The 13,255-nt window shown below is 48.6% G+C and overlaps 7 protein-coding genes across 7 annotated transcripts; 2 read left to right on the plus strand and 5 right to left on the minus strand.

Annotated features, from left to right (window-relative positions):
* Positions 1–502: 502 nt before the first annotated feature.
* On the minus strand, positions 503–973 carry AKAW2_81297A (Dabb family protein; the record flags this gene model as incomplete). The annotated part of the gene is made up of 2 exons (XM_041682413.1): positions 503–608; positions 669–973. The coding sequence occupies 2 exons, from the start codon at positions 971–973 to the stop codon at positions 503–505; spliced, it is 411 nt and encodes a 136-aa protein (XP_041549258.1).
* A 433-nt stretch (positions 974–1,406) lies between these two features.
* AKAW2_81298A (SDR family NAD(P)-dependent oxidoreductase) lies at positions 1,407–2,216 on the minus strand (the record flags this gene model as incomplete). Its single annotated transcript, XM_041682414.1, has 1 exon — positions 1,407–2,216. The coding sequence occupies one exon, from the start codon at positions 2,214–2,216 to the stop codon at positions 1,407–1,409; it is 810 nt and encodes a 269-aa protein (XP_041549259.1).
* Positions 2,217–3,016: 800 nt separating this feature from the next.
* On the plus strand, positions 3,017–3,505 carry AKAW2_81299S (nuclear transport factor 2 family protein; the record flags this gene model as incomplete). The annotated part of the gene is made up of 1 exon (XM_041682415.1): positions 3,017–3,505. The coding sequence occupies one exon, from the start codon at positions 3,017–3,019 to the stop codon at positions 3,503–3,505; it is 489 nt and encodes a 162-aa protein (XP_041549260.1).
* Positions 3,506–4,430: 925 nt separating this feature from the next.
* AKAW2_81300A (putative acyl-CoA oxidase) lies at positions 4,431–6,456 on the minus strand (the record flags this gene model as incomplete). Its single annotated transcript, XM_041682416.1, has 7 exons — positions 4,431–4,957; positions 5,015–5,069; positions 5,122–5,644; positions 5,700–5,849; positions 5,904–6,023; positions 6,072–6,270; positions 6,315–6,456. The coding sequence occupies 7 exons, from the start codon at positions 6,454–6,456 to the stop codon at positions 4,431–4,433; spliced, it is 1,716 nt and encodes a 571-aa protein (XP_041549261.1).
* A 962-nt stretch (positions 6,457–7,418) lies between these two features.
* On the plus strand, positions 7,419–8,015 carry AKAW2_81301S (uncharacterized protein; the record flags this gene model as incomplete). Its single annotated transcript, XM_041682417.1, has 3 exons — positions 7,419–7,429; positions 7,501–7,774; positions 7,848–8,015. The coding sequence occupies 3 exons, from the start codon at positions 7,419–7,421 to the stop codon at positions 8,013–8,015; spliced, it is 453 nt and encodes a 150-aa protein (XP_041549262.1).
* Positions 8,016–8,973: 958 nt separating this feature from the next.
* Positions 8,974–10,770, minus strand: AKAW2_81302A (uncharacterized protein; the record flags this gene model as incomplete). The annotated part of the gene is made up of 5 exons (XM_041682418.1): positions 8,974–9,764; positions 9,812–10,272; positions 10,322–10,435; positions 10,486–10,556; positions 10,609–10,770. The coding sequence occupies 5 exons, from the start codon at positions 10,768–10,770 to the stop codon at positions 8,974–8,976; spliced, it is 1,599 nt and encodes a 532-aa protein (XP_041549263.1).
* A 1,054-nt stretch (positions 10,771–11,824) lies between these two features.
* AKAW2_81303A (nitronate monooxygenase) lies at positions 11,825–12,937 on the minus strand (the record flags this gene model as incomplete). The annotated part of the gene is made up of 1 exon (XM_041682419.1): positions 11,825–12,937. One exon carries the CDS (start codon positions 12,935–12,937, stop codon positions 11,825–11,827), a length of 1,113 nt encoding a protein of 370 aa, XP_041549264.1.
* Positions 12,938–13,255: the final 318 nt, after the last annotated feature.

Genomic DNA, 13,255 nt, shown 5'->3' on the forward strand with positions numbered 1-13,255 from the left:
TGACCTTCCTTCTTGGCGGTCTGTAAATCCGGGGTACAGCTAGTTCAACAGGTAATATGTAATTTCTAGATTGTAATTGATCTGATTGGCGAACCGGTGCAAGCTGATGGGTGAAGAAATTGCTCCATCTCCTGCTTTCACAACGCTATCGGGAAACGGCAATGTGGGTGGCGCGGGGAGTGTCCGACCGCCAAACGGAGTCCCTCCGCTACTCATGTCATGTGAATGTAACCTTAATGCCTGATATACCAGGCGGACAATATGTCTCGCTAATCTATTTGTACACAAGGCTCCTGAAAATGAGAATATACACTCCATAAAGTAATCATTTTCGAAGAAGCATTATTGCGAGCGTTATAACAGAGATGTCCTCTTCTGTAGGTTTTCACAAATAATGGCTTTAGTATTATCATCATCGAAGCTGTGTCTCTATAAGTCAAAATCGTCCTCTGTCAAGATATATAACCAACTCCTCATTATTAGGTTGCAAAAATATTCAACATCAACCCAACACAGGAAAAGCACACATATACTCATCCTCCTCATCAACCTTAAAGTCAAATCTCACCAGGTCCTCCTTGTACGGAAACATATATGTCGATGTCACACTGCCATAATCAAGGTTAGCCCCGGCAATCTCGACCAGCGGGCATAGTATCCTCACTTACTCATGATGCTCCTTACTAGCCTGGTATTCTGCTAGTGCAGCCAGGTCCTCATGATAGCTTACTAGAGCGATCTGGAATCCCTTGCTGCGGTCTATGGGGTCGGTCACACTGGGACCGCCCACGAGGAGGCGTCCGGATTTCACACAAGGTAGGCTCTTGAGCTTTTTGAGCTCTGTCACGAAGCGTTGCTTGTGCTCCTCGGGTACTTCTGGCCGGAACTTAAAGAGGACTGGTTGGTGGTGGGTTAGTTGAAGATCATAGACTCTGTATAGTTGGGTGGACAAACCGATGTGAACTAGAGTCATTGTGGAAAGTGTCTATGGTAGAGAGTGGGAGTTGAAAGTAATACAAACAGAAATGTGTTCTTGCAGGAATATCTGAAGATATAAAGAGAACAACGAAGGTATTTAGCTATGGATCCCCCTGCTCGTGTATTATGGGTTGGATGAAGCTGACCCGCGGCTATTCGACCATCAGCGGATGTCTTCCGTAGCTTTCGGGGACATGCCGCTCAGGATACGATTTGATTACAGCGTACAACAGACGGGACTGGCAGGTTTTATGGGGGAAATATAATGTATATAGTAACAGTATTGTGTCGAGTCAACTGAATTATACGCAAAGATCGAAGGTATTTTTCGAACTGACATAACATAGCCCGTACGGATACAGCGTGCAGCTTGGGCTGTAGTAGCCTGCTACATGAAAAACATGAAGAACTTGGAGTATGATATCTATTTACACTCTCCCTGTAGAAGAAGTAATACCACCATCCACCACCAGCTCCTGCCCAGTGATATACCGTGCCTCATCCGATGCCAGAAACACCGTAGCATTAGCCACATCCCAAGCATCCCCCATGCGCCCCATTGGCACCTGCTCATCGCGCGTCTTCATATATGCCGCCTCATCACCCCCAGGCGCATACCGCTTTGCAAGCTCCCGAGTATACGGCGTATAAATCAACCCCGGAACAACCGTATTTAACCTCACTCCCTTTCCTGCATATATCACCGCAGTGGCTTTTGTAAACTGCATAATGGCTGCTTTTGTAGCCGAATATGCAACCTGCGGCTTCCCGATATACCGCAGCCCAGCAATACTTGACACATTGATTACCGTGCCGCCTGTCTCCTGCTTCTCCATTATAGGAAGCACGTAATGACTCGTCAGATAAACGCTTTTCAAGTTCAGGTCGACTTGTTGATCCCATGTTTCTTCGCTCAGTTCGGCGGGACCGCCTGGTTCTGATTTCCCCACGTTGTTGATGAGAATGTCAATGCGCCCGTGGCGTTGCATGCAGCTATCGACAAGGGCTTTGACGGAGGTGGAATCAGTGACATTTGTCTCTTGGACTTCGCATGTCCCGCCTTCCTTCTCAATTCGGGCTTTGGTTCGCTCGGCACTGGATAATGAGCGGTTGCCACCGAAGATGATCGCGCCTTGTTGGGAGAGCTTCATGGCGATGGCGGCGCCGATGCCCCAGCCTTCGTCGGTGGTCTGGCCGAGGCCGGTGATAAGCGCGACTTTGCCGTCTAATCGAAGCATTTTGAAGGAACAATTGAAGAAGTGGGTAAATATGAACACGCAATGGTAATAGAGACTGAGTTATAGGTTCTTTTATCGCAATCTGGATGGAGATATCAGCGGGGGTTCACTAGTTCTTAGACTAGCAGTCAGTCTTACCCCTCACTATGGAGAGCGGACCATCTCCGAGGCTCTATCGGCCCCACGCGGCGCCCTTCCGTCGAGCCTCTTGCTGGTAAGGCCATCAAATGCAGCAATGATGGCTATTTCCGGAACAGCCCTACATTGAAAATAAAATATCAGATGGCCTAGTGCAATATCTTTGAGCTTAATAATGTGAGCATTGAAAGCACCGATTTACCCTCATTTGGCAGCCATTTATGCTAGGTAAAGCGCTCTGATTGGTGAGCTCTGATGCTTTGTTTCCTTGCGCGCAGTCTCTCAATACCCAGTCAGGGTTGCCAAATCCCTGACGAAGTTTAATGTATCTTTGGAATGACTGCCAGTTTCATAATCCACCATAACGTCATATCTCATGCGTACACGATGCTTGGGCAGGCCGCATAGAGCTCCGGACATAACATGGAGTTAACAGTCCTGACTGATGCTCGATAATCTCATAAAAGTTTGTTTCTCTCGGCCTCCGATCAATTACAAGATATCATCCAATTATTCATTCACACATAGAGTGCGTAGTCAGCATAACAAAAACCCTTGAGTCCACGGCTCCTTCATGTAAATAGCCTTCCCATCTCACCCCCGGCCATTTCCTAAAGACTCGTCATTATCACATTTTCTACTATAAAACAGCAACAACCAAGATGTCCATGCCTACACCAATCCCTGTTACCCTCAACAACCCTCCTAACCCCCAAACCCGCGAAGATATCATCGATGCCCTGGATCGTGCCATCCTCGGCCTCGATACAGCCGACAGCCGACTCTTTGACTCTGCCTTGTTCCCTGATTCAACCTTCGACCTTCATGGTACCGTCATGAGTGGTCTGCCCAATATCCGCAAAGACTGCTACGACAATATCTCAAAGATGGATACCACCCACATCCTCAGCAATATTCGTGTTAGCATGGTCGAGGGAGATGAGAACAAGGCCAAGCTTACGGCGTCAGCGCTCGCGCAGCATTATCGCCCCGGGGAGGGAAAAGTGAATGATACGTCGAGATTGTTGGGTGGAGGTTTGTACTACTGTGATGTTGAGAAAGATGTAGCCGGTGATGGCTTATGGAAACTTAGGAACTGGGTGGTGAAGCTTACTTGGACGGAAGGGGATTGGGGGGTATTCAAGGGGTAATGAATGAGGTGGTGATTGGAGGGTATGAGAGACGACTGAGGCGAGGCATTTTGTGGTATGTTTAGGAGGGCTACTACTCTAGGTAAAAGGGATGGATAACGAGTGTTCTGTATCCTCCTACCATAAGAAGAGAAAGCCACGTGCCAGGTTACTATAGTCTGTGGACACCTGTTTTGATCTGAGTACTCTGAGTGCCATGCCAACTAATGTGCAAAATGCATGAATCAAGACTAAACTGTAATGTTTCCATGCGGTGCCAAGAAACAAGGAGATTCTGAAGAATTGTGCTCATGCCCCCACATTCCGCGAATTGGCCTCCTACATGGCCTTTAGCCTTACCCATTATGTCTATTTAAGGAACTGATCGACCATATTTACGTATGGCTGACGTGAGAAAGGTGGTACCAATTTCGAGATCCGTGATACAAACCGGGTGAAGAGAAGTTACATTGGTGTATGGATATCCAATGGGTTTCTGCAATACACGCAGAGATGTACGGAGTAGTGATTGTCATCTCAACAGAAATTCCAGATCCTTCCATACATGGAAAACACGCCTCGTATTCTACTGTCGATCATGAAGTCTTGGAGGGTCGGCTAACGGCATATGATCCCGGAAACGCTACCACTGGATTGTTGCAACTGAGTTTATTACCTGACTTCCAAGGAAATGGAGCGATTTGTACTAGATTTGTGCTATTTCGAAAAGGGCGTTCTTTCGAGGCCCGCAAGTCCACTCCCCAAAGCAGAAGCGTGGTCAAGGGTGTCGATGTGTGCCACAATTAGGATAGCACTATAATAGCAGTACGTTGCGCGATACATTTTTTAGAAGACAATCATATAGCTAAATAAGCCATAGTTCACCCTGGATTAATATGGAACGGCCTGTTTAATTGCATCATTCTCAAAGTCAAACAGACACACTCTAAAGCTTCGATTGGAACTCCTGAGCACCTGGGAAGCTCATCTCTCCATTTCCTGTAAACTCCGGGACCGCCTTGATGATTCCCATCCATCGATCAGCGGACAGCATTGGAGCCGTGATGTAGGGCTCAATCTGCAAGTTATCCAGATGTTCGTCCAGACGGCGATAAACCGCATCCACTGCGTCACACTCCTTCTGGAACTGGGCATCCCTACTAATCCCGAGATGCTCTGAGAACCAGGCAGGATCTGATTTCATAGCTCCCGCCTCGTATAGAGCCAGCAAATCAGGGTCAACGGATGCATTAACTGCAGCCTCATACGCCATGCGTTGTCCGATCGCTATGACCATAGGCCGAAGATGGGGAAGTACTTGCTTGCTGTATTCGTCACCGCGATGGTTGCCGATCTTCTTCAGCTTTCTCCGCAGCTCGGAAAAGATGCCAGCCTCATGCTGTGCAAGTAGACAATCAGGCTTTGTAGGCCCGGGAATAGCATATCGACCAAGTAAAAGCTCCGTGGCAAGGCCTGTTAGATGTCAGTGAGATGTTTTATTTGCGGGAAAGCAAGGATAGGGATACACACGGATTGAGAGAACCAAAACCTCTCCCTCTGCAATACCGGTAGCCCGGGTGAAAACCTATAACGTGAGTTATTATTCAGACTTGACGTGAAGGGGTCATTCAACTCACCTCAAACGTGACCATCTGGTTATGTGGGTACACTCCTTGTGCACCACTTCGCTCAATAAGGTTTGCTAGACTCCATTGCCCATTCTGTAAGAAAACCGCCTTGATGATGACCCCCAGACCATGTTTCGCTCCAGGGTGAAGTGAGTTGTCTGTGCTGTAGAGGTGTGTAAGCCAGTCGCTAAACGGTTCCATGACAGCAATCTGCGCAAGGGAGTGCAAGATTGGGAGCTGCTGTGTTCTGAATGAAATAATAGGGACGCGTTCTCCGTGCACACCTGCTTGGACAGTCCGGCGTTGGCTGTATTTGCCGACGCAATATGCGGCGCACTTCAGAAAGGGAATGATCCACAAGCTTAAAGCAAGGGCTCCGGTGCCCAGACGGTGTATGGCTGATAGATACTGGGCGCGCAGGTCGGCAGGCATCGCGAGTTCACCCAACATTGCATTCGCTGGAAGATGGACATTGTCGAAAGAGGTCAAGCTATGGTCGAGAACCCTGCCTCCAGTGATTGGGGGGAGAAGCCTGGATCGGGGTTTTTAAGCCATAGTATGTTACATGAGATGATACCAATACCTACCATGAATGAACACCCTTGTTCATCTCCATTCCATTGTTTAACGGGACGACAAAGGTCCGGATACCACGGTCCTCTTCGTCAACTATCAACCGTGCACACACAATGGCAACTCGCCGAATGCCCTTTATTGGCATTGATGGTGGCATAAACCTGTATATTATCAGCATTTTGTAAGGTTGGGAATGAGTCTTGAGTCACTAATACTTTACTGCCTCAGGTGTAGGCGTATTGAGGATGAAGCTGCCATCACGCTGCAGGGTTGCCGTGGTCTCCAGATTCCGGGAATCGCAGCCATGGCCGACTTCATTCAGCATGAATGGTGCACTATTCAGTGTCAATGGTTTTGCAAATTTCTCATGAGAAAGTACTTACGAGATATCAAAGTTCAATATCTCTTTCATTAGCGGATGGAGATCGGGTCTCTTGAGGGCAAAAGGTGCCACTGTACCGGCCACCAGATTAAGTTGAATCGTTACCAATATGTGGGCAACGGCATCTCGAACAATAATTCCATCTTTGTGGACGGCCCAGAACTTGGGGGTCATATGAAGGCAATCCTCGAGGGTCACGCCTGGTGTTGTTAGACCTACTGTTACGGCCATGCAATGTACTGACCATGTAGTTGACCGATTGCTCTGGCTCGGTGATATGATCTTTCTAGCTCTTCGATACGAGGACCATCCTCATAATGATGCTCGAAGAGTTTTGAGGAGAGGAGGCTAAGCGTAGACGAGTTGAATGAATGGTGGGACTGCATTGTGCTAATTGAGATTTTGCAAAACAACCACTACGGAAGAATGCTTCTTGTGCTACGAGGTACCAGGCAAGGGCATCAATAGAAGGTCTTTATATACCTTCTACACCTACCGCCTGCCTAAATAAGAATACACGTATAGCGCCTAATGATGGAACCAGGAAACAGGTTTCTGTGTGATTTTCGTCTCGTCAGTTTCTGTATACCTCAGTAAAAGTCAAATTGGCGGGTTGACTTCGTAAGGACAAGTTCTAGACGATGTTTAGCTATTTGAGCGAAGGCTCATATGCAGATGGTGGTGTTCCAAGGGGGAAAGGTTCCTTAGCTTTATCAGTGGAGCCCTGAATGCCGAGCCTATTGCCCTTGCACATTGTTCCTATTTGTCGGAGTTGTTGGAGAACCTCACATCAATACCCTAAAAAGAAGTAGTAGTGCCCGTGATGAGGTAACAGCTGGTGAACAAACCACGGCTCCTCAATGAACTGTCAGAATGGTAATCTGCAGATGTGATCAGTGAGCGATGCAGCCTTTCACGTTTGGGGTGAACATTGTGCGCATGACCGTCAGGTCTCCACATCAGATATGTGCACTCAGGGAGGTTATCAGATCGCCACTCTCATTGGGCACTATAGTATGTTGGCCTTCCTGACATGCAGCTCAATCGGTAATCTTTTTCCCTGATCGAAAGCGAGAGCTGCCGCGGACTGCAGTTCTCGGTAAAACAGTGTGCATCTACTCCTCGATTGCGAGGGGTATGCTGTACACCATTTGTGTTCAGACACAAGTTCGGCGTGGGGTGTGACAGGTGCTTCTTCTAGTAGTATATAGAAGGCCTCACACGCTTTCTGCGCTGATCAACTTAGTGAAGGTTTCTTGGCTTCATTGACACTTACCTGCAAGCAGTTCTTATACATCAGGAAAATACACATTTTACCATTCCTTTTCTAGCCACGTAGATGTCTACTATGACACAAACGTAAGTTATCGTTTTATTGTCTGGCTTCATGAAATATGTCAAATGACGAGTCTAATGTGCGCGATCAACAGGCCCGCAGATGGAACCTTTCTTTCCTTGACCAAGCGCAAAGCCCGCGTGGATCCATCAGAAGTGCAGAATGTCTTCGACCTTCTTCCAGCCGTAAGCCCCGAGTTTATCTTTGGCGAATGGGAAGCCCATTTGTTGGCAACTGGCCATCCTTCGGATCCAAAGGCAGCAGCATTGCTACCCATCTTCAAAGTTTTCCGCTCCCGTACGTCTGTGGATAAATACTCGTTAGTGGGTGGGGAAAAGAAGCATCTCCCTGGATGGGGAAACTTGTTTGTAGGTTTTTCATATAAAATTTATGTTCGCTTCTTGGCATTATAATGTTGGAGCTACTAATGTATGACTGGAGTTGGCCGAAATGACCTACCGAGGTATTAGCTCTGCTGCCATGATCTATGGTGATTGCCCTGTGGTCGATTATCTTCGGTATGTCGATAACAACACTATTGCCGGTGCTCAGTGGTCCTTAAATCAAGACAATGCCGGGGTGTTGTATTTCTATCTTACCAGGAATTGAAAAAAGGGAGTTTGGAGGATAGCTTCTCTTCCGACCGGTAGGGCTGGAAGTTCGCATGGCACTATTTATTTCTCCCTTTTTTTACCAGAATGATCTAACCTTGTTATTACTCTCGCCTCGTCTTCTAAGAGATATGTCCTTGGACTAGTCTATTGTCTATGTTTCCCGGACCATGTAGGGCGCCTGTGTAAAATAAGGGGAGAGGCGGGGGGGGCGGCAATTTCCCTCTAAGACATACCCTCGTCATAGATTTGCTGTATCGGGACGCACACTTTGGATCTGCACATAATGGTCCACCTGAAAAGTGGCATTTCCTAAATCAATAAAGTGCAGGCTCCAATTGATGCAAGGATTGGCCCTCCTGGCGTCTAGTACCACGCTGGCTCGATGCATGAGGTCTATTTTGTAAGCATCCGTATTGCATCATTTAGGCCACCCTTTTAGAATGGACCCTCCCTGGCGCAAAAGCCACAGCCCAAGAAGACAGAAAAGGCGGCCCTGTGGCATTGTCTTCACTGTCACTGGACTCAGAACCCGAAAAGCTCTCATTGGAAGGTTTGGCCGCTCGCGCTTAGGACCAAAAGACTGCACTCGAAAATTATCTTTATCTTTGCCAAACTGAGCCAGAATTCCTGGTCAATGTGGTAAATATCTGTTTTTTCAGTCGTCCCGAGCTTGTACCCGACGATCGCGGACGGATGCTGCCTCTGATTACTGATAAGTACATCTCCATCTGGTCTGTTGAAGCAATTTACAATGCAGTGGTTGGGGCTGCTATTGGGGGTTCATATATCATCTTCTACAGAGGCCCATTAAAAGGCCAGCCGATCGGGCGTACAAAAGCCTCCTACTTCATACCCGCTCAGTACTTAGATGTGTCTCTTTCCATACTTCCAGGAGCATTGTATTAAAGTATTTATTTTACAACTTGCGCCACCTCTATATAAGTCTTAGACATCTATAAATCTCCACATCTCTTCACCTCCGTCACCGGCCCATCATATTGATGTCTCCCCTGGAACACATACATGACAAGGCTCACTAAAAATACCGCCACAAAAATTACAACACTCCAATTGAACGTCTCAGTCGTGACAGGTGTCGACTCGGGCCAAAACGACCAGAACAGGGCAAACAGTACATATAACCAGCCAATGATGTTAACCGTCAGACCGTATCGTCCCAGTCCCCAGCGCGCAGGGGGCAGCGTATGCGGGTGGAAAAGCTTTCTCCATATCAAGCAACTCATTGATATAGAGTAGGAGAACATGAGAGCCGCTACGTTGAGGGAGACGATGGCGTTAAAGGCGGTCTCTGAGCCGACATTGATCAGGGCCAGCAGCGCGCTGATGATGCAGCTGAGGATGATGGAATTGACTGGTAGCTTGCGTTTTTCATCGACTTTGGCGATCCAGTTGGAGAATGGGAGTCCACGGTCGCGAGCGAAGGAGAAGGTCTGTCGTGCCGTTGATGCGTTGAAGAGGATATTGCTTATAACGACTGGAATGAGGATGATGGCTGTTAGGCCGTTGACGCCTGCTGTGTTGGTGGCTTGTTTGAAGACGTAAATGAAGGGGAAGCCGGTGTCGTCGTTGAGTGAGTCTTCGACGGATGGAGTTGCGAAGAGCATCGTGATAAGCACAACTAGTGCTAGGATGGCGTTGGCGAAGTAAGACCAGGTGATGGCGATGGGCACGTATCTGCCAGCGTCTTTGATTTCCTCCGACATGTGGGCTGTTGCGTCGCAGCCTGTACTCGTCAGTGCTAATCTCTGAGCTGGTTGCGAGTATACCTACTGAGACAGCCATAGATGGCGGCAAGCTGGCCAACCATTACAGTAAGACCCATAGATGACCATCCACCGAAGTTCTCGAACTTTGTGAACAATGCTTCGGCGGGCTGTAGTGGAGCCAGAACCCAAAGTGTCACCACCACGACCAACCAGCAAAAAATGTGAGTTGCCAAAAGCACATTTTGCATCCGGGCCATGAATGCCGCACCGTATATGTTGAAGAAGAACGCAATCAGAATCATCGCAAAGACAAACAATGTGCCTTGCCATCCAGTGGGGTCGTAGTCGGGGTCACGGACGCTAATCAGGCCCTGGATGATGGTTCCAGTCAGGAACGAGCCCGATGCGGTTCCTGCCTGCCATGCCAGGACAGACATCCAGCCGGTCAAGTAGCTGAGAAATTTCTGGTAGCGTGGGGATGCAAACTCGGAGACCCAGTGGTACTGGCCTCCAGATGTAGGCGCCCTAAACGGTTAGCTGATGCGATCGTACGTTTGCAGGCGAGGCAATGTACATTGAGGCCATCTCAGATATGGAGACAATGATGAACCCAAATCCAATGGCACTCCAGACGTAGGTCCACAGCATCCCTGCCAACCCGCCATCTTGTAACCCTTCATAGTCCGACCTGCTAACACTTAGATCCTGAGCGGAGTACGAGATTACCGGTCGCCTTACAGCATGATGTATTCCCACGTAGACTGCAATACGGCCGAAAAGCTGAGGGCTGCAAAAGACTGGATGTTTCGCTGCGATCCTATACATTAGTCGGGTGCGATTACCTGGGCGCCGAATATTAACCTTGAATTGCTGGGTCTTACCCATCCGATCCATTTCAGTCACATCGTAGCGTGTGCCTTTGATATCATTCTCCTGACTAGATGCATCGGCTTCTAGGGTGTGCGAGTCAGCAACGACGGGATCTTTGGCAGCATCCTGCTGGGTGTTGTGTGCGAAGACCATGCTGCACCCTTAGGAGAGCCTGAAGCCAGAAAAATTACAGATGGGAGCACTAGGAAAGAAAAACAACAGCACGATCGGAAGAGAAATTTCTCAAAAGATACGGCGCAGGAAAATCAAGGTAGCCGAGTTCCCCTCACCTTATCAAAATCCTGGGAGTCAACTTAGCTTCACATTAGTGGGTGCCCTAGCAAGAAACGGCCCGCCACCCGGCCCTGCACCAAACATATTGACTGCAGGGTGTACGCGGCACACAAAAGCAAAGCGCAAAATCTAATCCTCGCCGGTGCATTCAGTCTACGGTCGCTCCGACGGCTGAGCCGAGGTGTTGTCTCGCAGCTGGAAGGCATCGTACCAGCTCATGAGCAGCTCAAGTCCTACCAGAACCACCCTTAGGCACTTCCGTTGGTCTGTGCCCTTGTTCCGCAATTCTCCACCTTTATTCATTATTGACCTGATCAAGAGTCCGAGCGCATTTTACCCTTCCTCTAGCGGGATGTTTATCCGCTATGCAGATTGCAGAGAGCCAGGGGTCGGTGGGAGCTGAACATTAGTGGGCATGTTGCGATAAAAAATCAGAAGCCCAATGGTCTATTCTAGACAGTTCTTCTCAGCACCAGTGGGAAAGCTAAGGAAGCGCTTGCGCAATGAGCTGATCTTAGCTTTCTTGGCGGGCCATTTCAATTTAATGCTTATCTTCCATCTCATTGCTTGGCCGAGCATCCCGTGAAATCTCATAATACTCGCCAATAGTAGAAGATGATGATAGGATTACTAGTGAGTCTTAAATATCACCCTCTGTAACTCAGAATGGCAACGTACATATCAGAGGAGATATGCGTCAATGCTGAATTCTGTAGGCCCTGAATCCGCATATTTATTCATGCGGCAGTCTTATCAAACAATCTTATTCTGATTGGGGGTTTGTAGGTATAAAATTCTCTTAGAAATTTGGAGGATTTGTCCCGAGATATGGGCATTATATGTAGCGTCCTGCCCTTGTACAACGGCCCGAAGATGGTGTTATTACCTAAAAGTTTGTATGTGATAGTATATTCTACAGCTTTGCAAGCCTATCTATCTTCAAAATAGATTCCGTCTCCTTCCTAGTCCTCCGAACTATCTCCCCTGCCGGTAAAATTTCTTTCACCAAGCCAACCGCAGTGCCTGCAAACGTAGCTAGTCGCCCATTAGGTCCATAACCTGGGTTCCCCTTCTTCAGAGCCTGTTGGTACAGTTCGTAATTTTGCTGCTCGGTCACCTTACCGGCCACAAAGTCCGTGTGTGTTTGGTTCACAATTCCTCGGGGAGAATACTTAGGTGGCCAGGACAGGAACCCACGTACCCGGTCATAGACAGCGGAGCGAATAGTATGGATCCCTCCATCACTAGCTTCGATGATAGCTTGCTGGTATCCTTTCGGTATGGGAACTTCCAGAGAAGCCAGGAACCGAGTCCCCATCACTACCGCCTCAGCACCTAAGGTGAGAGCAACGGCTACTCCTCGACCATCTACCAGACCACCTGCTGCAACAATTTTTGGCTTCAATGAATCGTTCGCATTGACTGAAGGCTTGGCATCCAGATGATCAATGATTTCTGGAACCAAAGACACGATACTAGCAGAGTGCTGCAATCCGTGACCCCCGCCATCACTGCCCTGCACGACGAGCACGTCAGGCTGCAGCTTGACTACAGCGTCGGTTGCATCCTCCACGCTTCCCACCTGTACCCAAATAGTCACACTGCCGCCAGTTTGGGTCCGGATCCCCTCCACCCAAGGAACCTGATCTGCAGCACTGTTAGGTGGCGCAAACAGCCACACAGCACATGGACGATATCGGATGATAAGTGGCAATGCCATCTTGAGGTCGGCTCCCCAGCTCAGGAACCCGACACCGACCGGTAAGTTCGAGCCGTCATATAGCTGGAGACGGTTCTGGTCGGGAGAGCCTTCCGCTGCCTTATACTCTCTCACGAGCTGTTCGGCTTTCTGCAACTTGCCTTCTAAATTCGACACGTCATTTCCACCAGCAATGAATCCTATCCCACCAGCTGCGGATACGGCGGTGGCTAGCTCTGGGCCGGCGATGTTGAGCATAGGAGCTTGTGCTATCACTGGTGCTTTTGTCCATGGGTAGGTAGATGGGAACGGTGACCTTCGGTCCATAATGACAGCAATGGGTGAACGGGCAATTGATAACTCCAGGCGGGCTTCCAGGAGACCTAATCCAAGTTGGACGGTTATCTGATGAAGGTGGTATGTGGCTGCTTGTAAAGGAATGCTGCTCCACGGTCCAACGGATGATCGACGTCTTCCCCGCTTTCTTTCCTTTCCTCTCCACCAGCCAAAATGCGAAAGACGCCCGATAAACAAGGCACCTGCTGATCGGGTCCCTCCCGCCATACCCGCAGTATCCGCTCTGCTGTGCCATTTTGACGTCATAACTCTTGACACATAATTAAGAACGCATCTTTTGCTGGGTGA

Source organism: Aspergillus luchuensis, chromosome 8 (assembly GCF_016861625.1).
Source record: "Aspergillus luchuensis IFO 4308 DNA, chromosome 8, nearly complete sequence".
Classification (NCBI taxonomy): Eukaryota; Fungi; Ascomycota; class Eurotiomycetes; order Eurotiales; family Aspergillaceae; genus Aspergillus; species Aspergillus luchuensis.